The 25,783-nt window shown below is 38.6% G+C and overlaps 1 protein-coding gene across 1 annotated transcript in view; it reads left to right on the forward strand.

Annotated features, from left to right (window-relative positions):
- Window positions 1-25,783, forward strand: part of OXCT1 (3-oxoacid CoA-transferase 1) — a 165,918-nt gene that overhangs the window by 93,416 nt on the left and 46,719 nt on the right. Inside the window, exons 12-13 of the mRNA XM_005889720.3 lie at window positions 1,103-1,175; window positions 1,788-1,863. Of these exons, the coding sequence (XP_005889782.1) occupies window positions 1,103-1,175; window positions 1,788-1,863 (149 nt within the window). The remainder of the gene's footprint in view (window positions 1-1,102; window positions 1,176-1,787; window positions 1,864-25,783) is intronic.

A 25,783-nucleotide genomic window follows, 5' to 3' on the forward strand; every position in this document is an offset into this window, starting at 1 on the left:
GCTCTATATTTGAGCTCAGATGGAGGGGGATATTGGTGAAGTTAGCTCTTGGACATGACTTGAGAAGTTGAGGGGACAGCTGTTGCACATTTGATCACTCTTGTGATCTGATCACAGTCAGATCACTCTTGTCCTGTTGTGTCCAAGAGCTTTGCTCTATACCATTCTTGGAATCACTTTTCTTCCCCTTCTTCTTGTCTGCCCTATTACACTGGGGCAGTAGCATGCAATGTGCTCAGACAGTTGACTTAACCTTTGGCAGAGTGGCACGTGAACACTTTTCTGTTGAGACCAGAAGCATCTCCTAGGTACCTCAAGCTCCTGAATAGACAGGTCACAAGAACTCAGCAGCTCAGATTTGAGTTAGGTTGTATTATTGCTTGTGTAGGGATTGGATGACCTTGAAGAACTTTTCTAGTTCTGAGTTTTTATTATGGAATGTAAGTGTTGGGAGAGGTCCTTCTAAGAGGACCTTTTCTGGTTATTAATAGAAATTTACTGAAGCAAGGGCAGAAAGATAAAGCAGAGAGAAAGGTGAAATCTCTCTTTCTAGATTATTCATTGATTTTGAAGAAATATTTGAGAAGCATCTCCTGCTTCATTCCCTTCCAGCTGATTTCTTCATGTTTATTCTACAGTGTTTCGGTCCAGTGACTTACAGTAGCATTGGGTTCTGACAGGTGCATCCCAGGAACCCCTTTCTTCTTTACTTGTATTAGCATTTAATAGGGGCTTGTGAAGGGACTGGGTCTGGTGGGAGACAGGGATGGTTATGTAATAATAGGCAATAGAGAAGTACATTGTCTGTAGACAATTTCAAAACAATAATAAAATGAAAAGTTGGTCTGCTTTTCATTATCCCCATGCAAGGGCAAATCTGAACAATGTTGGTAACAAAACACTTGTCTTTGTAGGTTGGCGGTTCCCATTGTGTCCCCCCATACCCCTGTTGTTGCTGTGTTTTGGTTAAGGGACACTTACTTCTGTATGAAATAGAGAAGGTATAGACCTCTGTCTCCACCATGATTTCCGCTCTTAGAAATCTAATAGCCTTTTCTTTCTTTTGTCTTCCCTGTGTCTGTGTGTGTGTGTGTGTGTGTAGGCAAGGAAACAGTTACTGTTCTTCCAGGAGCCTCTTATTTCTCCAGCGATGAATCATTTGCAATGATTAGAGGGTATGTAATAATGGAGCTCCTCATGTTTCCCACGGTGTGGAATGAGCTGAGTCATCCCTGAGTCTGTTAACAAGACTGTGAAACATAACCACCTCTCCCAGCCAGAAAATGATCATGGACTTGCTTGGCTGCACCAAGATGTGAAATTATTCACATTGAATGTTGGCAATTGGAACATGCAGCCCACGATTATTAAAAGAACCTTCAAAGTGGAATATATGTCTGTGTGCCAACTAAACTGAAGTAAACGTTTTTGAGGCTCTTTCTGAGGATCCTAACATTTTCTGCAAACTGTGTTTTCATTTTCTAGCTAGTGTTTGCCTTCAAATCGAGCCACATTTTCCCTTACCAAAGGAAACAAACTCACTGTGTACACCTGTTTTTAATTTGTTTTTGGATACAATATAGGCTATAATTTTTTTTAAAGAACTCTTAATAGTTATTTTTCTGCATTAGCTTGAAGCCAGTCTATTTGGAAATCAAGTGTTGGGTGGAGGAAAGCAAATATATTTGGGGGCAGGGGGAGTAAGATTATTTAATTGCTGGCAATTTCAAGCAAAAGGGACATAAAACATGGAAGTTTGCTTTATATTTCTTCTCTGTCTTTCTCAGGGGACATGTCAATCTGACAATGCTGGGAGCCATGCAGGTTTCCAAATATGGTGACCTGGCTAACTGGATGATACCTGTAAGTAGGCACGTTTTCTTCTGAATTATGCCTGGGTTAGAATAATTGTTTTTGAAGTATTAATATTAAGAAAAATCTTGTCAGATTGCTATGAGTACAAATATAATTGTTACAAAAATAGATACTGTAAGATGTATTTCTTATTTCAAATTTTAATAAAAATCAAATTTCTAATTCCCCTGAAAAATATTTAGCTTTGCCAGTTTACTATGTAATTGGAACTAAAAATAGATAAGATCAGAGTCAAAGCATAATTTTCCCTAGAAAAATAGAGAACTTCCTCCGAAGGTAAAAAATATGGGTTAATTATACTCTGATAAAAGTAAGAAATACAAATATTTATTATAACTAAGCTTTATAACTAGAAAGAATAATTAATATGTTCATTAATTTTATGTTAATTGTATTCTTTTCTTATTCACAGTGAGTAAAATCCTCTCTTGATTAGTCATGTGACCCTATGAGTAATCAATCACATTGTCTTCTATTACTGAATACAAAACCTGTGATATTTAAACATGTCTGTGAAATGCAAACAGTTTTCATTTGCTAATGATCTAAATCAAGGAAGAAACCTCTTGAAATTAGCTTTGGAAAAAAGACTATAATCAGTTGATTTATGAGTGTAGTTCTTTACATTGCAGAGTGTGGTTCTTTATATGTGTAGGTGAACAACAATGAGTGTCCATGATTATGAGCTCATTTTTTTCAGGTTACTCTTTTAATATGTATCTTTAAAGGTTTCTGTGTGTTTCTCTGAAGCTTGAGCTAAAAAATATTTTGTTTAACTGAGGTTGGTGTTCTATAATGAAAGGTTTTTTGTATTTTTTAAATTTCTTAGTTTTTCCTGCTCATTTTTTGAGGAGGGTGAATTAATGTAGTTGATAACAATGGTAGAGATTGTATTAGTTTAGCTTTTTTGAACTATGATCTGTTGAAACATTATTTTAAAATTTCAGTTATTATTACAGCTCTGGTTCTCAAACTTGGTTGCATATTGGAAGCACCTGGAAATTTTTAAAAATGGTGATGCCTCTGGCCCATCATTAGTTTCCAGTTTAATCTGGGATATAACCTGGAACTGGTCATTTTAAAAGCAGTCCTATATGGTGATGATATGTAACCACGTTTGAAAACCAAGTTTGAGTGTATTAAAGAATGATCATCAATCATGTTTAAAATGTAAGGGGAAAATATTGACCCATTAATAGTAAGAACACTTAGCAAATTATGGATTTGCTAAGTTGTTGTATTGTTGCTATATTGTTATTCTAAATTAGCCATAGTTATAAGAGTTGGCAACTTTTGGAGGCTTCGAAGAAATCAGGGGGTCTCCTGAGCATTATACAGTAAGTCAGATTGATACTTTATAGGAATGTTTATTTGTGTAGAAAAGAGTGTATTTCTCTTTTCAAATTTTAGAAAAAGGCTAATAGAGGGTAATAGAAGTAGCATAAAATAGCAAGCCCTGAGTTTTAGCCCTAACTCTAAGGTTATAATATATATCATAGGGCTTGACACAGTATATGCTAGATAAATGGGTTGTTGTTATTTGATAAGTTAAGAAGAAGTTGGAGATGCCTGCCTCGCAGAGGATGGAAGAGGATTGGTTACTTTGAACAGAAGCAAGAGAGTTCAAAGTAGAGTCTATTTTCTGGACTATTAGTGAGTTTTAAAATCACAGAAACATGTCCAACATATTTTTGCTTTCAGGGAACTTGGGCATCTTTAACAAGCTACTATACAATTTGTTTTTATTATGATTTAGCACACAGTGAGACTGGAAGCTCTCATGGTGAGAGTATGCATTATGTAGTTGCCATTTGTAGGAAAGATTTTCCAACATGTATCATGGTTTTATATATCCTATGAAGATTCCTATGAATGATCAAAACATCAGTGTTTATTACTTTGTAATTTTCCTAATATAGTTTGGAGATCATGCGTTTGCAAAGGACTGGATCTAGTGGAGCAGCAATAGAGAACTCTGGATTTCTGAAGGGGTGTGGAGAAAAATTAAGCTTAAAAAGTGTTCTTGTGTCTGGTTCCACTCTTTTGGTCATGGAAGTTAATAGCGTCTTTTCGGAATGAGCATTTCTTTTGTTCTTTTAGAATTTTACTTATGGCTGTGCTGGGTCTTGATTGCTGCACAGGCTTTTCTCTAGTTGTGGTGAGTGCTACGCTCTAGTTGCAGTGGAAGGGTTTTTCATTGCGGTGACTTTTCCTGTTGGAGAGAATGGACTCTAGGCACACAGGCTTCAGTGGCTGCGGCTCTCAGGCTCTAGAGCGCTTGCCCAGTAGTTGTGGTGCGTGGGCTCAGTTGCTCCGCAGCAGGTGAGGTCTTCCCAGGTCAGGGATTGAATCCCTGTCTTCTGCGTTGGCAGGCAGATTCTTTACCCCTGAGCCACCAGGGAAGCCCTCTTTTGTTCTTTTAGTAACTGATAATGACTTCTGGGATTCTTTGTATGTGATACAAGGTATGTATTTTGCTTCCTTTGGATTCAAGATAGCTTAAGAGTCAAGACCATGAGCTTTAATTTGGAAGAGATCTGATTTGAATTTCAGCTCTACCCCTTAAAAATTACACAATCTGGAGTATATGGATTTTTGTTAGGATTAAATGAAAAGAAAATGAAAAGTGAAGACTCAAAGCACTCCATAAATAGTGGCTATTATTTTTAACTTCTTCAGTGTACTATTGCTTAACATTGAGAGGGAATATTTGCCTCAAAAAATGCTGACGTAAGCAAGACTATAAAACCTGTGTATCCAAATTCATATTCAAGTACCAGATCTGAGGACACATTTCTTGTTTTCATTGGTTATGGATAACAGCCTAGCCTCCTTATGTAGTTTCAGTGAGCTATTTCTGTTTGCCCTAAAGATTTATGTTGATTTATAAAATTTAGATGTATTTTTATTGCAAGACCTGGCAGTCAAGGCGCTGAAGGGTTCAGCTTTATTATATCATTTTTCATTTACTTTTATCTTTTTACTGAGTTTAATAATCTTTCAATTGTTGTAAAGTCTTGAGTTTCTCTGCACCGTAGCATCTCCATCAATCATTACAGTGTCAGATTATAATACACTTTAAGCTTTTAAGGCAAGCAAATGGTGTGGATGCTGTTTGTCTTATCCTCTAATAGCTTCTTAGTATGCAGCATGGGTCCTGTTTTCACAGATTTTTGAAAATTCTGCCCTGAGCATACAAAGAGAGAAAATGTGACAGAACAGTGATTGGCTCTTTCTAGTTCCTTGATGATGGAAACCCTAGGCAAGCTGCAGAAATATGAGAAGATGTGCAGTCCGTTGACTCTCCATCCAGAGCTGCTCTGGCTCTTCTAATGCTTATTTCTGGGAAACAGCTGCCATAGATGATAGACTTGTGAGGGGAAGTAGATGTGTATGACCTACTATGGGAGCTGGTTATTAAAGGCATGCAATAGCTGCCTTCTGGACAAGTTGCTGTATCTGAGCTGAACGTAACAGCCGAGGGCCTGCTCCTTCTACATGGGGAGAACAGAAATGAGGGATTCTTGGAACAAACAAAAATAGGATGTTTAGGTGTTTTGTTTTTCCCTTGTATTTTTCATTTCTTTGTGCATTTTAGAAGATTAAGCACAAATCAGCGTCATATTCAGGTATGCTATATGTATGAGTGCATAACATTGATTTGGTCTCCTAGATATGATGCCTGTTTTAAATAAGCTAATTCTCTAGTCTTCCTTCTTGTACAGCTGAGGGGAAGGGGTTGTGCTCAACATTTAATCTAGTGGTTTAGATGCATGAAATGTAGCCTATATACTAAACTGTAGGTACAGATACAGAAATATAAAGATTACTGCATAGATAGATACAAACATACAGATCTAGATAGTTGTTTTAAGATACTGGTGTCTTGTCCATTTGTCCCAATGCTCAGGCAGCTGCAAACCATGGGCAAGGAAAAAGGACAGGTGGGAATTATGTGTACTTTAACAATTATTCAGTAGTGCTTTTGCTCCATCAGTGTAATGTAATAGAAACTGTACAGAACTTTGGGGTTAGATATGCCTGTTCTTAAGTACTGAAGTGAAAGTGTTAATCGCTCAGTCATGTCAGTTGCTCAGTCATGTCCAATTCTTTGAGACCCCATGGACTGTAAGCTGGGCTTCCCAGGTGGCAACTAGTGGTAAAGAACTCGCCTGCCAGTGCAAAAGTCATGAGATGAAGGTTTGATCCCTGGGTCGGAAGATACCCTGGAAGAAGGCATGGCAACTCACTCCAGTATTTGCCTAGAGAATTCCATGGACAGAAGAGCCTGGAAGGCTACAGTCCATAGGGTCAAAGAAAGTCGGGCACGACTGAAGTGACTTAGGATGCACGCAGAGACTGCAGCCTGCCGGGCTCCTCTGCCTATGGAATTGTCTAAGCAAGAGTACTGGAGTGGGGTGCCATTCCCTTCTCCAGGGGTTCTTTCTGACCCAGGGAGTGAACCTAGATCTCCCTTACTGCAGGCAGATTCTTTACCATCTGAGCCACCAGGGAAGCCTTGCTTAAGTACTGGTTCTGTCATTTATTGGTGGTATAACAAATTAGGTGAACCTTGATATATTCATTTGTAAAATGATAACATTTAACTCATGTGCTTGCTTTGGGGATTAAGTTCGCTCATTCATTCAACAAATATTTATTAGATGTGTATTAAGGGCCATGCTCTAAATTTCTCTCTAAGCACTGTATCAGTAACATCCCACAAATTTTTGTCTCTTTTGTTTTATTATTATTCTCTTCAGGATATTTTTAATTTCTTTTGTGTTTTTTTCCCATGACCTATTGGTTATGTAAAAGTATATCATTTAATTTCAAAATATTTGGTGATTTTCCACAAAACTTTGTACTAATTTCTAGTTTAATTCTCTTGAAATCAGAGTACATACTTTACATGGGTTCTATCCTTTTAAGTTTGAGATGTATTTGCAGCCTAGAATATAATCTATTTTTGTGACTGTTCCATCTGTTTCCATTCTTGGAAAGACTGTGTATTCTGCTCTTGTTGGCTAGAGTGTTCTCTAAGTGTCAATTAGGTCAAGTAGGGAGATGGTGTGGTTCATGTCTACTGTGCCTTTCTATTGATTACTGAGAGAAGAGCATTGAAACCTTGAGTTATAATTGTACATTTGTATATTTCTCCTTTCAGTTTTATCACTTTTTACTTCATATATTTTAGAACTCCATTACAGTAGTACTTAAGATTATTATATTCTTTTAACAAATTGACCTTTTAAAAAAATTATATTTTTCTTTATCTCTGGTAATATTTCTTATTCTGAAGCTGACTATCTTAATATTAATATGTTCACTCTGCATGGTATATCTTTTCCCATTCTTCTACCTATAACCTGTCGTTACATTTAAGTGAGCTTTTGCAGTTAACATATATAGTTAGATTTTGGTTTTTTATCCAGTCTTGACTTATTTTCTTATATATATTTTAGTGGTTCTCTCAAGGTTTGCAATACAGACCATCTTTTATTTATCACAGTCTATTTCAGGTTATATCACTTTATATATAATGAAAGAACCATACAGCTATAAACTTATATTCTATGTTATCTTATTTGCTATTTAGTCATATGTTTTATTCTGCATGTGTTATAAATCCATGGTGCATGCATGTGTGCTAGGTCACTTCAGTTTCGTCCAGCTTTTTGCAGTTCTGTGGACTATAGCCTGCCAGGCTCCTCTGTCCATGAGGATTGTCAAGGCAAGAATACTGGAGTGGGTTGCCATGCCCTGCTCCAGGAGAACTTCCCAACCTAGGGATCGAACCTGTGTCTCTTATGTCCCCTGGACTGACAGGCAGATTCTTTATCATTAATGCCACCTGGGAAGCCCCATAAATCCATGGTACTTTGTTATTATTTTGCTCTAAACAGTCAAGTCTCTTTTAAAGAGATTGAAAATGAGAAAAATATTGTTTATAATTTATGTATATAAATTGTATATTTTATCTCTTTTCCCTGTATATTTGCTTTTTCCTTCACTTTTCCTTTACATCAATTCAGAATGCCATCTGATCTTATTGTCTGTCTGCTGGAAGGACATCCTTTGATTTTTTTTTTTTTTAATGCAAGTCTTACAGATGTTACTCAGGTTGATTCTTTCAGTATTTGCTTAAAAAAATTTTTTTTTTAATTTTTATTTATTTTTTTTAATTTATGGAAAATTTGCTCTTAAGCTCTTTGAGATTAGTTGACAGCCTTTCAGTTCAGTTCAGTTCAGTTGCTCAGTCGTGTCCGACTCTTTGCGACCCCATGAATCGCAGCACGCCAGGCCTCCCTGTCCATCACCAACTCCCGGAGTTCACTCAGACTCATGTCCATCGAGTCGGTGATGCCATCCAGCCATCTCGTCCTCTGTCGTCCCCTTCTCCTCCTGCTCCCAATCCCTCCCAGCATCAGGGTCTTTTCCAGTGAGTCAACTCTTCGCATGAGGTGGCCAAAGTACTGGAGTTTCAGCTTTAGCATCATTCCTTCCAAAGAAATCCCAGGGCTGATCTCCTTCAGAATGGACTGGTTGGATCTGCTTGCAGTCCAAGGGACTCTCAAGAGTCTTCTCCAACACCACAGTTCAAAAGCATCAATTCTTCGGCGCTCAGCTTTCTTCACAGTCCAACTCTCACATCCATAAATGACCAGTGGAAAAACCATAGCCTTGACTAGACGGACCTTTGTTGGCAAAGTAATGTCTCTGCTTTTGAATATGCTATCTAGGTTGGTCATAACTTTCCTTCCAAGGAGTAAGCGTCTTTTAATTTCATGGCTGCAGCCTTTAGTTTCAGTCTAATTAGCCCCACTACTCATGCTGTTTTTTCTGAGGACACTACCTGATGTCCATGGCATTTCCCCTCTGGCTAGTGGGAATGTGAATTATTCTCAGACCTGTGTGAATTATGGACATTTTTCACCTAATACTTCTCGTGATTCTTCACCAGACCTCAGACAATTTTTTCTTGTAATATATATACATCATTACTCTGGTAAATAACTTGAGTTCACCTTTTGCAAGTCTTCTGAGCTCTCTCTCTGTATAGCAAGCTCCCCTCTGGTATTTTGAGATCTCAAGTCAAATTCTAGTTGATCAGAGATCTCAACCCAAATGAGGCAGCTGGACTTCTCATTTCCCCTCCTTGCACTGCAGTCTGGAAACTCTCTAGACAGTAGCCTGGGGCAGTTGTGGGCCCATCTTATTGGCTTCCCTTTTCTCAGAGGTCACAGTCCTGTATTGCCTGCTCTCTGATGTCTAAAAGATGCTTTTTCTATTATTTGTCTGTATTTCTTTTTTTTTTTAATATTTATTTATTTGTATTTATTTGGCTGTTTTGGGTCTTAGTTGCAAAACGTGGTATCTTTAGTTGTGGTATGTGGGCTTAGTTGCTCCGTGCCATGTAGGATCTTAGTTCCCTGACCAAGAATTGAACCTGTGTCCCCTGCACTGCAAGGTAGATTCTATTTTCTTTTTAATTAATTAGTTTATTTTAATTGGAGGATAATTACAATATTGTGATGGTTTTTGCCATACATCAGCATGAATCAGCTATGGGTATACATGTGTCCACCCCATCCTGAACCCCCCTTCCACCGCCCTCCCTACCCTGTCCCTCTGGATTGTCCCAGAGCACTGACTTTGAATGCCCTGCTTTATGTATTGAACTTGCATGGGTCATCTGTTGTGCATATGATACTGTACGTGTTTCATTGCTACTTTGTCAAATCATCCCACCCTTGCCTTCTCCCACTGAGTCCAAAAGTCTGTTCCTAACTTCTGTGTGTCTTTTGCTACCCAGCATGTAGATTGTCGTTACCCTCTTCCTAAGTTCCATATATATGCGTTTACATACAGTATTTGTCTTTCTCTTTCTGACTTGTTTCTCTCTGTATAACAGGCTCCAGTTTCATCCACCTCATTAGAACTGATTCAAATGCATTCCTTTTTATAGCTGAGTAATATTCCATTGTGTATATTATCATAACTTCTTTATCCACTCATCTGCTGATGGACATCTAGGTTGCTTCCATGTCCTAACTATTGTAAACACTCCTGCAATGAACATTGGGGTATATGTGTCTTTTTTGTTTTGTTTTGTTTTGTTTTTTTTTTTTAATTTTTCAGCACTTTATTTATTTATTTTTTTATTTGATAAATTTAATGCCTTTTATTGCCATACCTCATTTTACTGTGCTTTGCTTTAGTGAGCTTTATAGATACATGTTTTTTTTTTTTTTTTTTCCTTGTTAATTTTCTGTTTAGTTGATCTATCCATAAGTGTGAGTGGGGTATTAAAGTCTCCCACTATTATTGTGTTATTGTTAATTTCTCCTTTCATACTTGTTAGGATTTGTCTTACATACTGCGGTGCTCCCATGTTGGGTGGATATATATTTATAATTATTATATCTTCTTCTTGGATTGATCCTTTGATCATTATGTAGTGACCTTCTTTGTCTCTTTTCACAGCCTTTGTTTTAAAGTCTAATTTATCTGAATCTGAGTATTGTGACTCCTGCTTTCTTTTGGTCCCAATTTGCATGGAAAATCTTTTTCCAGCCCTTCACTTTCAGTCTGTATGTGTCCCCTGTTTTGAAGTGGGTCTCTTGTAGACAACATATGTAGGGGTCTTGTTTTTGTATCCATTCAGCCAGTCTTTGTCTTTTGGTTGGGGCATTCAACCCATTTACGTTTAAGGTAATTACTAATAAGTATGATCCCGTTGCCATTTACTTTATTGTTTTAGGTTGAGTTTATACACCATTTTTGTGTTTCCTGTCTAGAGAATATCCTTTAGTATTTGTTGGAGAGCTGGTTTGGTGGTGCAGAATTCTCTCAGCTTTTGCTTGTCTGAAAAGCTTTTGATTTCTCCTTCATACTTGAATGAGATCCTTGCTGGGTACAATAATCTGGGCTGTAGGTTATTTTCTTTCATCATTTTAAGTATGTCTTGCCATTCCCTCCTGGCTTGAAGAGTTTCTATTGAAAGATCAGCTGTTATCCTTATGGGAATTCCCTTGTGTGTTATTTGTTTTTCCCTTGCTGCTTTTAATATTTGTTCTTTGTGTTTGATCTTTGTTAATTTGATTAATATGTGTCTTGGGGTGTTTCTCCTTGGGTTTATCCTGTTTGGGACTCTCTGGGTTTCTTGGACTTGGGTGATTATTTCCTTCCCCATTTTAGGAAGTTTTCAACTATTATCTCCTCAAGTATTTTCTCATGGTCTTTCTTTTTGTCTTCTTCTTCTGGAACCCTATGATTGAATGTTGTAGCGTTTAATATTGTCCTGGAGGTCTCTGAGATTGTCCTCATTTCTTTTAATTCGTTTTTCTTTTATCCTCTCTGATTCATTTATTTCTACCATTCTATCTTCTAATTCACTAATCCTATCTTCTGCCTCTGTTATTCTACTATTTGTTGGCTCCAGAGTGTTTTTAATTTCATTTATTGCATTATTCATTATATATTGACTCTTTTTTTATTTCTTCTAGGTCCTTGTTAAACCTTTCTTGCATCTTCTCAATCCTTGTCTCCAGGCTATTTATCTGTGATTCCATTTTAATTTCAAGATTTTGGATCAATTTCACTATCATTATTTGGAATTCTTTATCAGGTAGATTCCCTATCTCTTCCTCTTTTGTTTGGTTTGGTGGGCATTTATCCTGTTCCTTTATCTGCTGGGTATTCCTCTGTCTCTTCATCTTGTTTAAATTGCTGAGTTTGGGAGTCCTTTCTGTATTCTGGCAGTTTGTGGAGTTCTCTTTACTGTGGCGTTTCCTCGCTGTGTGTGGGTATGTAGAGGTGGCTTGTCAAGGTTTCCTGGTTAGGGAAGCTTTGTGTCGGTGTTCTGGTGGGTGGAGCTGTATTTCTTCTCTTTGTTCAGTCGCGCTATGGGGAGGGAGGGAGGGATGCTGCTAACAAATGACACTGGCGCGCTCGCAGTGCCTCAGCCACACTGGGTCTGCCCCCGCTCACGGCGCGTGTAGCCTCCCTGCCCACACTGCTCAGGCTCTAGGTTGTTCCGCCGGGAACAATCCGAGGCTGGCCCTGGGTTGCATGCACCTCCCAGGTCCAAGCCGCTCAGGTTCAGGCACTCAGGTAGTCCTCAGAGGCGCAGACTCAGCTGGGGCTGCGTTTTGTGCTCTTCCCAGGTCCGTGCAGCTCAGGTGATGAGGTGTTTGGCGAGCGCCAATGCTGCGACTTATCGCCTCCCCGCCACTTGGTTATCTGGGTGTAAAACCGGCGCACCTTCTCAGGCAGATGTTGACCGTCCAGACCCCCAATAAGTTTTAGTTAGCAAAGAAGCCAGTTTTATAGATAATGTCTCTCTGGGGCTGCGATTGCCCCCTTCCGGCTCTGGCTGCCTGTCAGCGGAGGAAGGTTTGCAGCCGGCTACCTCTGTTTAGTCCTTTGTTCCGACGCGGGCTGGCGGTGTCTTAGGTTAGGGCTGGCTTTTCGCATGGTAGATATCCCACAGTCTGGTTTGCTAGCCCAAATTATTTCGCTCAGATAGCGCTCAGGGTATTCGGGCCAGATTCTTACTCTAAGCGATGCAGCCCGTGCCGCGCCTCCCTGCCCAGCCCCCGCTTGCTAATGGCGGATGCAGGCGTCTGCGCTGCTTCTCCGCTGGAGGAGTTACCGTAGGGCTCGCAATCTGCGAGTTTTAATTGTTTATTTATTTTTTCTCCCTGTTATGTTGTCCTCTGTGCTTCCAAAGCTCGGCACGGATTCGGCAGTGAGAAGGTTTCCTGGTGTTTGGAAACTTCTCTCTTTTTAAGACTCCCTTCCCGGGACGGAACTCCGTCCCTCCCTCTTTTGTCTCTTTTATTGTCTTTAATATTTTTTCCTACCTCCTTTCGAGGAGTTGGGTTGCTTTTCTGGGTGCCTGATGTCCTCTGCCGGCATTCAGAAGTTGTTTTGTGGAATTTACTCGGCGTTTAAATGCTCTTTTGATGAATTTGTGGGGGAGAAAGTGTTTTCCCCGTCCTACTCCTCCGCCATCTTGGCGCCTTCCTCATATGTGTCTTTTTTGATTCTGGTTACCTTGGAGTGTATGCCCAGCAGTGGGATTGCTGGGTCATATAGAAGTTCTGTTTCTAGTTTTTTAAGGAATCTTCACACTGTTCTCCATAGTGGCTGTACCAGTTTGCATTCCCACTAACAGTGTAAGTGGAGAAGGCACTGGTGACCCACTCCAGTACTCTTGCCTGGAAAATCCCATGGACTGAGGAGCCTGGTGGTCTGCCGTCTATGGGGTCACACAGAGTCCGACCTGACTGACACGACTTAACAGCAGCAACAGTGTAAGAGGGTTCCCTTTCTCCACACCCTTTCCAGCATTTATTCTTTGTAGACTTATTTTTTTTTTTGTAGATGATGGCCCTTCTGACCAGCGTGAAATGATACCTCATTGTGGTTTTGATTTACATTTCTCTAATAATGAGTGATGTTGAGCATCTTTTCTTGTATTTATTACCATATGTATATAATCTTTGGAGAAATGTGTGTTTAGGTCTTTTGCCCACTTTTTGATTAGGTTGTTCTTTTTTCTGGTGTTGAGCTGCATGAGCTGCTTTGTATATTTTGGAGATTAATTCTTTGTCAGATGTTTCATTTGCTATTATTTTCTCCCAGCAAGGTGGGTTCTAAACCACTGGACCACCAGGGAAGTCCCTGTCTGATTTTCTAATTGTTTAAAAGCATTAATTATATTTTTGAACTTTGGTCTTTATATAGTTCTTAGATGATTTTCCTAGTGTGAATCCCTAGTAATAGAACATCTTGGTCAGTTTTTAGGGATTTTGAAACTTACTGAATTCTTGTCAAAAAATTATCTCAGTTTACACTCATACTGTTTTCACTCTCTCACCAACACTGGTATCAGTTTTTGTTTGTTTGTTTTTCCTGTTTTTCTAATCTGTTATTTTGCATTTCTTTAAAAACTGCATCCTTGACTATTTAAAGAGCAGGCAATGTCTTATTTTTCTGGAGGGGCGCTTAATCCTTTTTGTTGTTGTTGTTCTGGAGGCCTTCCTTTTGGCTTTTAGTGTTTATTATATCTTATCAAATATTGTTTCCAGTACTGCTGTCTTTGATCATTTTAAAAAGCAGTATTGATGGTGACTATTCTCTGTTGTAAATGTGTGTTAAGAGACCATCTGTAACAAGCAAGCACGTGTGGAACGTGTGTGTGTGTTTTGTTTCCGATATGTTGAATGAGTCTTACACTTGGGATGAAATCAAAGCACAGCAATTTTTATCTCCTGTGGTGCATTTAACTTTATTCTGTTGGGAAGCTTTCCCTCTGTGTCAGCTCATTCTCAGATAATAAACTTTCAGTGGGTCACTTTAATTCCCAAACTTAGTATGAGTCTAAAATTAAAGGATCCAGTTCAGACTGGTGGCTCAGATGGTAAAGAATCTGCCTGCTATGCAGGAGACCCAGGTTTAATCTCTGGATTGGGAAGATCCCCTGGAAAAGAAAATGGCTCCAGTATTCTTGCCTGGGAAATCCCATGGACAGAGGAGCCTGTCCATGGTGTTACAAAGAATCAGACACAGCTGAGCAACTAAACACACACAGTGCAAACTAGTGAACTTTGCTTCAGCATACATTCAAAAGCAATGTATTTAACCACTGCTTCCCAGCTATGGGCAGAACAGGCTGCCTGCATTTGGGGAAGGTTGCTTGGTGTTCTTTTGCTTTTTCTCTCCACTCACTTCGTCCACCAACTCAGTTTGGCACTGCAGGGTCAAAATTCAGGAGAATGAGAAGGTGAGGAAGAAGGCCGGGAAAATCCTTATATAGCTGTTGACTGGTAATGCTGTGAACTGCCTTCATGCTCTCTGGTCCTTTCAGATGCTTAGAGCTGATCCCTTTCTCTGTGTGGTTGGGCTGGGGTTTTGGGGACCCCCTTCTGGGCTCCTTCTGTAGTGTCTGTCCTGATGAATGATGGCTGGATGCTTTCCCAGCAGCTCCTGGCTTTCCTATTGTTCTCTTCACACATACACTCTCAGTGATAGGACCCTCTCTTCCTTCCATGGCATCTTGTTGAGAACATACTAAAGCATCTTCATGCTGCTGCTGCTGTTGCTGCTAAGTCACTTCAGTCATGTCTGACTCTGTGTAACCCTCTCCTACATGGCCCACATCTGGGAAGCACCCACACATTTCTTGTCCACCTTCAGGAATAGTGTAGCTACTTTGCCAGAATGGTAGCTTCTACTTTCTCAGGTAGGAGTCAGACATGCCATTCCCTGGTTGCATCCTGGCTGTTCCCCAAAGGGTATGATCCTCTCCTGTTGTCATCCAGGCTCTAATATGTTGATTTAGGGGTAGACAAACACTTGCCCCTCTTTTTGGTTGCTGGGATGGACCTTTCTTCAAGCCCTTTATAGAGAATCCTCTGCTGTGGCCTATACTCTGCTCCTTGATCTTGCCAATGGATCCAAAAATCATAGAACTTGTTTTTGACCATTTTCTCTGAAAATTCTGTTACTGAGCATCTGTCTCACATGCTGGTATCTCATAGCTGTCACGGTTGAACATCAGTCAAAAGCGAGACAAAAAAAGTCCCACTCTAGCATTTGGTTTCTACCACTTTGGCTTGTGGCCCTGCTGTTTCCTTGCTGTCATTATTTCTCCCTTGTAAGCTCATGTTCAGCTAAGTCTCCATATGTGCGCGAGTGTCCTCTGTCTATGGTTCCTGTATACCAGGGTGCTCCCCACAGTTTATTCTGTTCCTGGCTCCCCTGGATAGAATAGAGGACCATGGAAGAACCTAGCCAAGCCCTTCTCATTCTACCAGGGAATAAAACGTACATTGACCCCGTGGATAGAACTTCACTTCCTGTGTCAATTAGAGACACATTTAATATCCGCAAATTTTCTGAGACCAAAGAATGATTTCTTTTTGTTCTGCAATTTAACAAATGAGCATACATTAAAAAAAAAAAAAGGACAACCTAGGATTAGTGAAATTTATGAATTTAGGGTGTTATTAGGAATATAAGCTGTTTATTATTGTTTTTCACTTGAAAACTATATTTGGTTATCCAAAAATACTTTAATCTATGACTGTCTGGAAAACATTACGTTGAAAACTAGTCTTTAGTTTTATTACTCACAGTCAATATTTTTCAGATTAAAAGTATTTATTGACTAACATATTGACATATGAATTTTATAACGAAAATTTCTCTTACTTGGAGGATCATGCTGCTGCTAAGTCGCTTCAGTCGTGTCCGACTCTGTGCAGCCCTATAGATGGCAGCCCACCAGGCTCCCCCGTCCCTGGGATTCTCCAGGCAAGAACACTGGAGTGGGTTGCCATTTCCTTCTCCAATGCATGAAAGTGAAAAGTGAAAGTGAAGTTGCTCAGTTGTGTCCGACTCTAGCAACCCCACGGACTGCAGCCTACCAGGCTCCTCCGTCCATGGGATTTTCCAGGCAAGAGTCCTGGAGTGGGGTGCCTTTTCCATGGAGGATCCTGTGGATGATCAAAAGCTGTGTGTGTGCTCAGCCCACCAGACTTGTTTATCCATGGGATTTCTCAGATAAAAATACTGGAGTGGGTTGCCATTTCCTTCCTCCAGGGTATTTTCCCAGCCCAGGGATTGAATCCATATCTCCTGCATTGGCAGGTGGACTCTTTACTCCTGAGTTACCAGCGAAGCCACAATTAAGTTATAAATCTACTATTTTTACTACAAGGGAGCTAAGTTATAAATCTACTATTTTTACCAGAAGCTCTTTGGTTCATGCCATTGGCCAGGTTCTATGCTGTTTATTTGTATGTTTATTGTCACTTAATCCTTATAACTCTGTGAGTTAAATATAATAGTCCCTCTTGTTATAGATGAAGAGACTCAGGCCAGGAGAGTTAACTTTTCAAGTTTACATGTGTTGCAAGTTATGCAGTGGGGATTTAGTCACAGTATTGTTTGCATTCGGCCACAAGTTTCTTTGTTCCTTTTTTTGGATGTATTTTACTAATGCCTTTGTGATGAGACAAAACTACCTGCAAAATAAATAAATATCTTTATAGCCTTTCTGTAAACTTGAGAAAGAAATCTCTGTTTCATTGTGTGGGGTAGCATGTGTGCGTACTAAGTTGCTTCAGTCATGTCTGACTCTTTGTGAACCTATGGACTGTAGCCTGGCAGGCTCCTCTGTCCATGGGACTCTCCAGGCAAGAATACTGAAATGGGTAGCCATTCCCTTCTCCAGGGAATCTTCCTGACCAGGGATCATACCTACATCTCTTATGTCTCCTGCATTGGCAGGTGAGTTCCTTACCACTGGTGCCACCTGGGAAGCCCATGTGTGGGATATAGGCTATTACAATTGGAAGGATACATGCTGTATGTGTAATACTAGTTCAAGCTGCAGGCATTGGAAGGTGCTGGATTGACAATTTGCATATTCTTTCTTCTGCATATTATCTTTTAAGTCCTCACTTGAATTCTAAAGTCTCCACTGCCTAATCACAGTAATTAACATCAATCTCATGTATGAAGTATTTTATTATCAACCCATTTTGTTTTTTATAATCTACCAACTGAAGCGTTCTTTGAAAGAGTTCTTGTCCTCTACTAGGATTTTTATAATTTTAGCTTTAGATATTTTTTAAATGGAAAACATTGAGACATAATTATAGAAATATGGGAATCAATGCAAAGGGGAATCCTAAATAGAGGTTTTTTTTTTTAAAAAAAAAAAAGATTAAATGTGAGATCAGGAAGGAACAATAGCAGATTCATTAGCAAGTTACCTCACTCAGCCTAGATCCCCACCAGTGTTAATCTTTTAGGTAAGCAAAGTAACATGAGAATATGAAATAGAAATATCTCAATTTTCATTAATCTTAAAAGAGACTTTGTCTTTTGATTGCTATCTGAATCTGTTTTTGCTCTGAAGGAAAGGAAATATTTTCCTCCTTTGTATGTTGCATATGATGTGTTTGTGAACAACTGCTTGGTTCTAAGAACTCTGTTCACTGGAACTCAGATATATTCAAGTCAGACTCTGAAAGAAACGTAAGCTGGATATCTGATTGGTTCCAAGACATGGTGCTACTTGGCCTCCTAGCAGCTCTGTATGAATTTGATCATACTTTCCACCTCCTCAGTATTGGAAGGCAGAAGTCTATGCATGAAACGGGAGTTTGGACCTTTTTATTAAAATAGTATCTGTCCCCTTTCTCCTTCTTTATAAAGAGATTAAGCAATGAGTGAGTTTGTTATTTTCAGTTATTATCCCTTTAGTTAAAGATGGTTAGTATGACTGCGGCAGCCTCCTCTCATTAAAGAGCCCACTTAAAAGAAGGGGAGGAAACATTAAAAATGATAGATGAGGTCTCCTAGAAACCCATTATTAGTAATTTCATAAATAATGGTGCTTCTGATATGACTTAGCGGGGAATGAAGCCAAAGGGCTGAAGACAGTGTGACCCTGCAGCTAAAGACTAATGAATCTTGAAGACTAAATGTTATTGAATGACTGAATTTAGCATTTCCAGTTGGTGAAAGCTTTATTTCTTACTTTACTCCTTTGGTTTAGAGATAATTTTTGACTAGAACTTTTATTGTCAAAAAAGTTTTATTAGGGAAAATGCCAAATGTGTACAAAAATAGAACACTAATGCTTAGGCAGTTGTCCATTCATGGCTAGTCTTATTTCTTATAGTCTTATACTCCTATTTACCTCTGCCCTCCCCAAATTATTTTGAGGCAAATCTCATCATCATATCATCCTATCAATAAACTTTTTAGCATTATTTCTGAAAGATAAAGATTCCTTTTATAAACCACAATTCCTTATTCCCTTAACAGTAAGCGATTAAGGATGCAATTCCTTAATATCATCCGTCGATACAGCACCCTCCTTCTACTGATAGAGAACCTGAATTCAAAGAAATGAAGTGGCTTGACCCAGGTCACAAAACTAGGCAGCAGCTAGGCCAGTGCTATAATGCATCACTCCAGCCTGTTAGTCTTAGAGGGATGGCATGTCCACTGTAAGAGGAAGAGTTTACTTTTGAAATGTAACATCCCACATAAAAAGCCTTCCGTTTTCCTTTTAAGTACACTCAGAAGCAGCTCTACGTCTCTGTGAAGTCACTTAACCTTTCAGACTTCATCTCTTTATTTTTAAAATGGGATGAATGCAATAGGTTGTATTTTATACAACTTTTTGTATTTTATACCTACTTTCTTTGGTTTTATATGTTGTATTAAGGACTGTGGATAGAGTGGTGAGCAGACCTCTTCAGGAAGAATCTTTTTCCTGGAGTGCACTAAGCATTAAATATGTTGATTTAGGAAGGACTGGTAGGTTTAGAATAATAGAGTTTCTTTGTCCAGGAGTGATGCATACTTTGTCATTTATTTAGGTCTTGTTTACCTCTTGCACTACAGTTACTCCTAATTCTTTTTAAGTGTTTGTCAATGTATTGAGCTGGATATTCCCTTTCAACTTCTAATCTATTTATTTTATTTGCTATCATGGTTCTTTTAGAATTCTCTTAGATATTCTACATATCTCTTTTATCTGCAAATAAAAATCATTTTTATTTTCTAAGATGCCTGCCACCAGTTTATTTTCTTTTAACATATTATCCAAAACAAATATGAGTAAGTCATAGTGATTGAGGACTCTCTTGATTTTGATGAGATTTTATTTAAAATTTTTGCTTGTAATACTATGCTTGCTGTTTGTATTGTTGTTGTTCTAGAAGTTTCAGATTGCTTTTAAACTTACTGGCTGTTGAATTTTATCCAATGTGTTTTTAATCTGTTAATTTACACATGGCTATTGTTCAGTCACTCAGTTGTATTCAACTCTTTGCGACCCATGGACTGCGCAGCACCCTGGACTTCCCTGTCCTTTACTATCTCCCAGAACTTTCTTAAACTCATGACCTTTGAGTCGGTGATGCCATCCAACCATCTTATCCTCTGTCATCCCCCTTCTCCTCCTGCCTTCAATCTTTCCCAGCATCAGGGTCTTTTCTAATGAGTGGGCTCTTCGCATCAGATGGCCAAAATATTGGAGCTTCAGCTTCAGCATCAGTCCTTCCAAAGAATATTCAGGATTGATTTTCTTTAGGATGGACTGGTTTGACCTCCTTGCAGTCCAAAGGACTCTCAAGAGTCTTCTCCAACACCACAGTTCAAAAGCATCAGTTCTTTGGCACTCAGCCTTCTTTATGGTCCAGCTCTCGCATCCATACATCACTGCTGGAAAAACCATAGCTTGACTAGAAGGACCTTTGTAGGTAAAGTGATGTCTCTGCTTTTTAATATGCTATCTAGGGCTTCCCTTGTGGCCCAGTTGGTAAAGAATCTGCCTGCAGTGAGGGAGACCTGGGTTCAGTCCCTGGGTTGGGAAGATCCCCTGGAGAAGAGCATGGCAATCCACTCCAGTACGTTTGCCTGGAGAATCCCCATGGACAGAGGAGCCTGGTGGGCTACAGCCCATGGGATTGCAAAGAGTCGGACATGACTGAGTGACTAAGCGCACACACAGGTTTGTCACAGCTTTTCTTCCAAGTAGAGAGAATCTTATAATTTCATGGTTGCACTTAGCATCCACAGTAATTTTGGAGCCCAAGAAAATAAAGTCTGTCACTGTTTCCATTGTTTCTCTGTGTATTAGCCATCAAGTGATGGGGCTGGATGCCATGATGTTCCTTTTTGAATACTGAGTTTTAAGCCAGCTTTTTCACTCTCCTCATCTTCATTAAGAGACTGTTTAGTTCCTGTTCACTTTCTGCCACAAGAGTGGTGTCATCTGCATATCTGAGGTTATTGATATTTCTCCGGGCAGTCTTAATTACAGTTTGTGCTTCATCCAGCCCATCATTTCACATGATGTATTCTGCATATAAGTTCAATAGTCAGAGTGGCAATACACAGTCTTGATGGACTTCTTTCCCAGTTTGGAACCAGTCCATTGTTCCATGTCCAGTTCTGTTGCTTTTTTGACCAGCATACAGGAGGCAGGAGACAGTAAAGTGATCTGGTACTCCCATTTCTTTAAGAATTTCCCACAGTTTGTTGTGATCCACACAGTCCAAGGCTTTAGTGTAGTCAATGAAACAGAAGTAGACGTTTTTATGGAATTATCTTGCTCTTTCTATGATCCAGTGGATGCTGGTGATTTGATCTCTGGTTCCTCTGCCTTTTCTAAATCCAGCTTGAACATCTGGAAGTTCTATATTCATGTACAGTTGAAGCCTAGCTTGAAGAATTTTGAGTATTACTCTGCTAGCATGTGAAATGAGTGCAGTTGTGTGGTACTTTGAACATTCTTCGGCATTGCCTTTCTTTGGGATTATTGGAATTTGTTAATGTTATATTTTAAGTTGATAGGTGTTGAATCATTGTTACTCTTTTAATACAGATGATCAGTTTGTAACAATCTGCAAGAAATTTTTTTGTTTATTGGTCTCCTCATACTTTGTGACCTTTTTTGTGACAATCTTGTTAACATGTATTTTTCTTTATAGCATTTATTTCTTTTGGATTTTCAAATTTATTGGTCCAAAACAACATAATATTTTTGTATAATTTCTTTAATAGCTTAGGAACTTGTATCTGCTTTTTATTTCTAATTCTGTAGATACTCATTTTCTCTCTTCTGTTTTCATCAGGCTTGTAAGAACTCTAATTGTTTTTAAATTAATCAAGTTTAAGAAGCATATGATTTGTTAATTTTATTCTTCTTATTATTTATTCTCTGTGTTATACTAGTTTCTAGATTTACAAATTGCTTACTTAATTTTCAATCTTTCTGTTTTAATAATAAAAACTTTTAGGGCTTTCTCTTTCTTTAGTACAATATTGTATACTATAAACTTTAATGTGAAGTTTATATTTTCATTAATTTCTAGGGCATTTGTAATCTTTTTATTTTTATACTTTATTTTTGGCTGTGCTGAGTGTTGTTTCTGCGTGGCCTTTCTCTAGTTGTGGAGAGTGGGGGCTGCTCTCTGGTTGTGGCTTGCAGACTTCTCCTGCGGTAGCTTCTCTGGTTGCAGAGCACAGGCTCTAGGGCTCGTGGGCTTCAGTAGTTGCAACTCCTGGGCTCCAGAGCACAGGCTCAGCAGTTGTGGTGCACGTGCTTAGTTGCTTTATTGCATGTGGACTCTTCCCAGATCAGGGATTGTACTTGTGTCTCCTGCATTGGCCAGCAAATTCTTTACCACTGAGCCACCAGAGAAGCCCCAGAATTTCAGTTTTAATTTCATTTTTGATTCAGTAACTTCTTAGAAGAATTTTTTCCCTTCAAAGATTTGTGGGGTATTCTTTATACTTTTTGAATTTACTAGGTTTTCTATATGGCCAAGTACATGATTTGTTTTTCTGAACTTCATATGGAAATGAAATAATTTTATATTAAATTCAGCCTATTACTTAATGTGGTCATATCCTTTATTTATTCACTAGTTCTTAGGGACAGTATGTGGTTTAATAGAGAGCAAATAAGAGAATTCAAAAGACCCGAATTCTAGTTTTAACTTTTCTGCTAACAAATTGTGATCTTACATGACTTTCTCTCTTTTGGTCTAATCCAGTGCTATCCAAAAAAAACTTGCTGTCATTGTGTAAATGTTCTATATATACTTTGTTCAATATTGTAGCACTAGTAACATGTTGCTTTTGAGCACTTGAAATGGGGCTGCTGCTACTGCTGCTAAGTCACTTCAGTCGTGTCCGACTCTGCGCGACCCCATAGACGGCAGCCCACCAGGCTCCCCCGTCCCTGGGATTCTCCAGGCAAGAACACTGGAGTGGGTTGCCATTTCCTTCTCCAATGCATGAAAGTGAAAAGTGAAAGTGAAGTCGCTCAGTCATGTCCGACCCTCAGCGACCCCATGGACTGCAGCCTTCCAGGCTCCTCCATCCATGGGATTTTCCAGGCAAGAGTACTGGAGTGGGGTGCCATAGAAATGGCATAACTGAATTTTAAATTTTATTTAATTCAAATTTATATAGCCAAATATTGGACAGTGCAGGTATAATCTATTAAAGTCTTACACTCAATAAATCTCAAGGGAGCCCAACTATAAAATGTTATTTTAACTTTCAAGCTGTAAATTTACATATTAGGTATTTTTGAAGATGCTGTGATATAATGGGAAATTTGAATGCTTAGAGAAATAAATAGTTGAGAGATGGTAAAATTTCAGAAGTTTCATACTCAGTCCAAGCTTCTAACATTAAAAAGATTGAGCCTTTGGTGATCTAAAGGTTTTGAAATACAGAAAGTTATACTGAGGGTTACTTCTAAATGTCAGCCCTTAGGCGAAAATCACATTATTCAAATTACACTTAAGAATGTGTTTTATTTCTTTGTTAAAGGTTGGAAGACCCATAAAATCTATCATGTATTCTTTGTATTTTTTGTATTTTTTCCCTTAGGTCTTTGAATCAAAAATAAATCAAAACCTAAATTATGAATTACCTAGAAAATAATGAGAATAAAACTTTATATCAAAGCTTATAGAATACAATTAAAATTAGACTCAGAAAAAAATTGAGAGCCATAAATACTTTTATTATTTGCAGATACTGTGAATTGACCCTTCTGGCTTGCTTGCATTCCTTACCAGTGTAATGTACACAGTGTGACTATGTTAGGACTTCCGTTATCTGATCGTATTAGCCCTGGGATGTGTATTACTAAGACCCGCAGGATCAATACTAAATCAGATCATGATTATCTTTGTTAAGAACTAGATAGAGAAGTTGACTTTTATTTGGGGGAGGTCAGAAAATCCCATGGACAGAGGAGTCTGGTGAGCTACAGTCCATGGGGTTGCAAAAGAGTCAGATACAACTTAGCAATTAAATGAAAACAAATATGATATGACAACATGTCATATAAACCCTAGAATTATCTTGATAAATATTCATTGCTGGAAGCATATGGGATTGAGACTGCGTGAATATCAGTTTCTCATCTCCCATCTTACCCTCTTTCCAGAACGTCAATGACTAAATAGAATGCCAGGCAAAATCATTAATATTTTACATTTTAGCTCTCTTTCTCCTTTCTTTTCCCTCCTCAGTCAGTATGGTGGAATTTTCTTAAGTAAAAGGCAGATAGAGTTTTTGAGCTTTATTGTACCCAATAATAAATTTAACATTTATTATACCCAATAATATATATAACATTGCCCATTTATTGTTTGCTAACTCAAAGTGGATCATTTGTAATAATACTTTTTTTTTAATAATACTTTATATATTGAGAATTAGTAGAGAATAGGATATTCCATTTATTTTTTTCAGATTATCCAAATTTAGCTATGTACTGTGCTTAGTTGCTCAGTCGTGTCCAACTCTTTGTGACTCCGTTGACTAACCTGTCTGGCACCTCTGTCCATGGGGATTCTTCAAGCAAGAATACTGGAATGGGTTTGCTGCCCTCCTCCAGGGGAGCTTCCCAACCCAGGGATAGAACCCAGGTCTCTGCATTGCAGGCAGATTCCTCACCATCTGAGCCACCAGAGAAGCCCAAATTTGGCTATATAAGTACCAATTTCTAAGTATAATTTTGGATAGAAAACCAGATTACGTGTCTTGTTACAATTATGCATAAAAAACATAAGTATGTTTTGCACAAGGGCTTGACACAGAGTCCTTTGCTTCCCTGGGGGCTCTGACAGTAAGGAATCTGCCTGCAGCGTGGGAGACCTGGGTCTGGAAGATCCCCTGGAGAAGGGGATGGGTACCTACTCTAGTATTCTTGCCTGGAGAATCCCGTCGACAGAGGAGCCTGGCAGCTACAGTCGATGGGTTCGCACAGAGTCAGGCACAACTGAGCCGACTAACACTAACATAAGCTTTAACTCATATATGAGAGATTTGACCTGTTTTATCCTTTCATTATCTGTTTTGGTATTTATGGAATATTGTTATAACTTTGAACACTAACAGAATTAGATAAGAGAATTCCTCATTGGAGAGTTCTTATCATGATTTGCGTCTTATCTTTTGTTTTTCAAAACACCGCTTTCTGGTGGGGATCCTGTACTTACCAAATAATAAAGGGCCAAAGAAGTACATATTAAAAAAAAAAAAAAAAAAGCCTATCATCTATATAATCAGAGCCTGAAAAGCTAATCCACAAACAATGTAGAACTAGCTCCCTTAAAATTGCAACATTTTTCTTACTACCAGAACATTATGAAAAATAAACTGATTACTCTGGCACTTAGAAACTTAATCAGCTAACATTTTCCATCCTGAATGTGACTTCTGCTCATAGTCATGTAGTTTTTAGGAAATTTAATTTTCTTAAATCATGGCTTTCAGGTTGGTGAAGGATACATGGTTTGTTTACAAGCACATTTGGAAAGTTTTATAATTTTTGTCCTTAAGGATCCAACTGTATTTTTAGAAGTTGTCTAAACTGAAACTATATAGATCATCTCTAGGCTTGCTGTCTGCTTCTTAACTAAATTAATTAATTACATACAATAGATTAGAAACAATAAGAAAAAAAATAGTGCAATAGGTCCAACATAATGGACATTTTAAATAAGAAGCATCTTCTGTGGGGATTCAATTACATTTTTCTGGAAGTTATAACTTCCAGAAAAAACTTAAAAGACTTCAATTTTTTTCTGACTTGTTCTTTTAACTTCAGGTAATTTATTTAACTTTTCTTTGTTGTATTTTCTTTTCTGTATAAGGGAGAGTAAGTAAGTAAATATTAAGTAAATAAGTAATATCATTAAGTAAGTAAATATTTGGAGAAGGCAATGGCACCCCACTCCAGTACTTTTGCCTAGAAAATCCCATGGACAGAGGAGCCTGGTAGGCTGCAGTCCATGGGGTTGCTAAGAGTCGGACACGACTGAGCTACTTCACTTTCACT

The sequence above is a fragment of the Bos mutus genome, chromosome 20, assembly GCF_027580195.1.
Source record: "Bos mutus isolate GX-2022 chromosome 20, NWIPB_WYAK_1.1, whole genome shotgun sequence".
NCBI classification, from domain to species: domain Eukaryota; kingdom Metazoa; phylum Chordata; class Mammalia; order Artiodactyla; family Bovidae; genus Bos; species Bos mutus.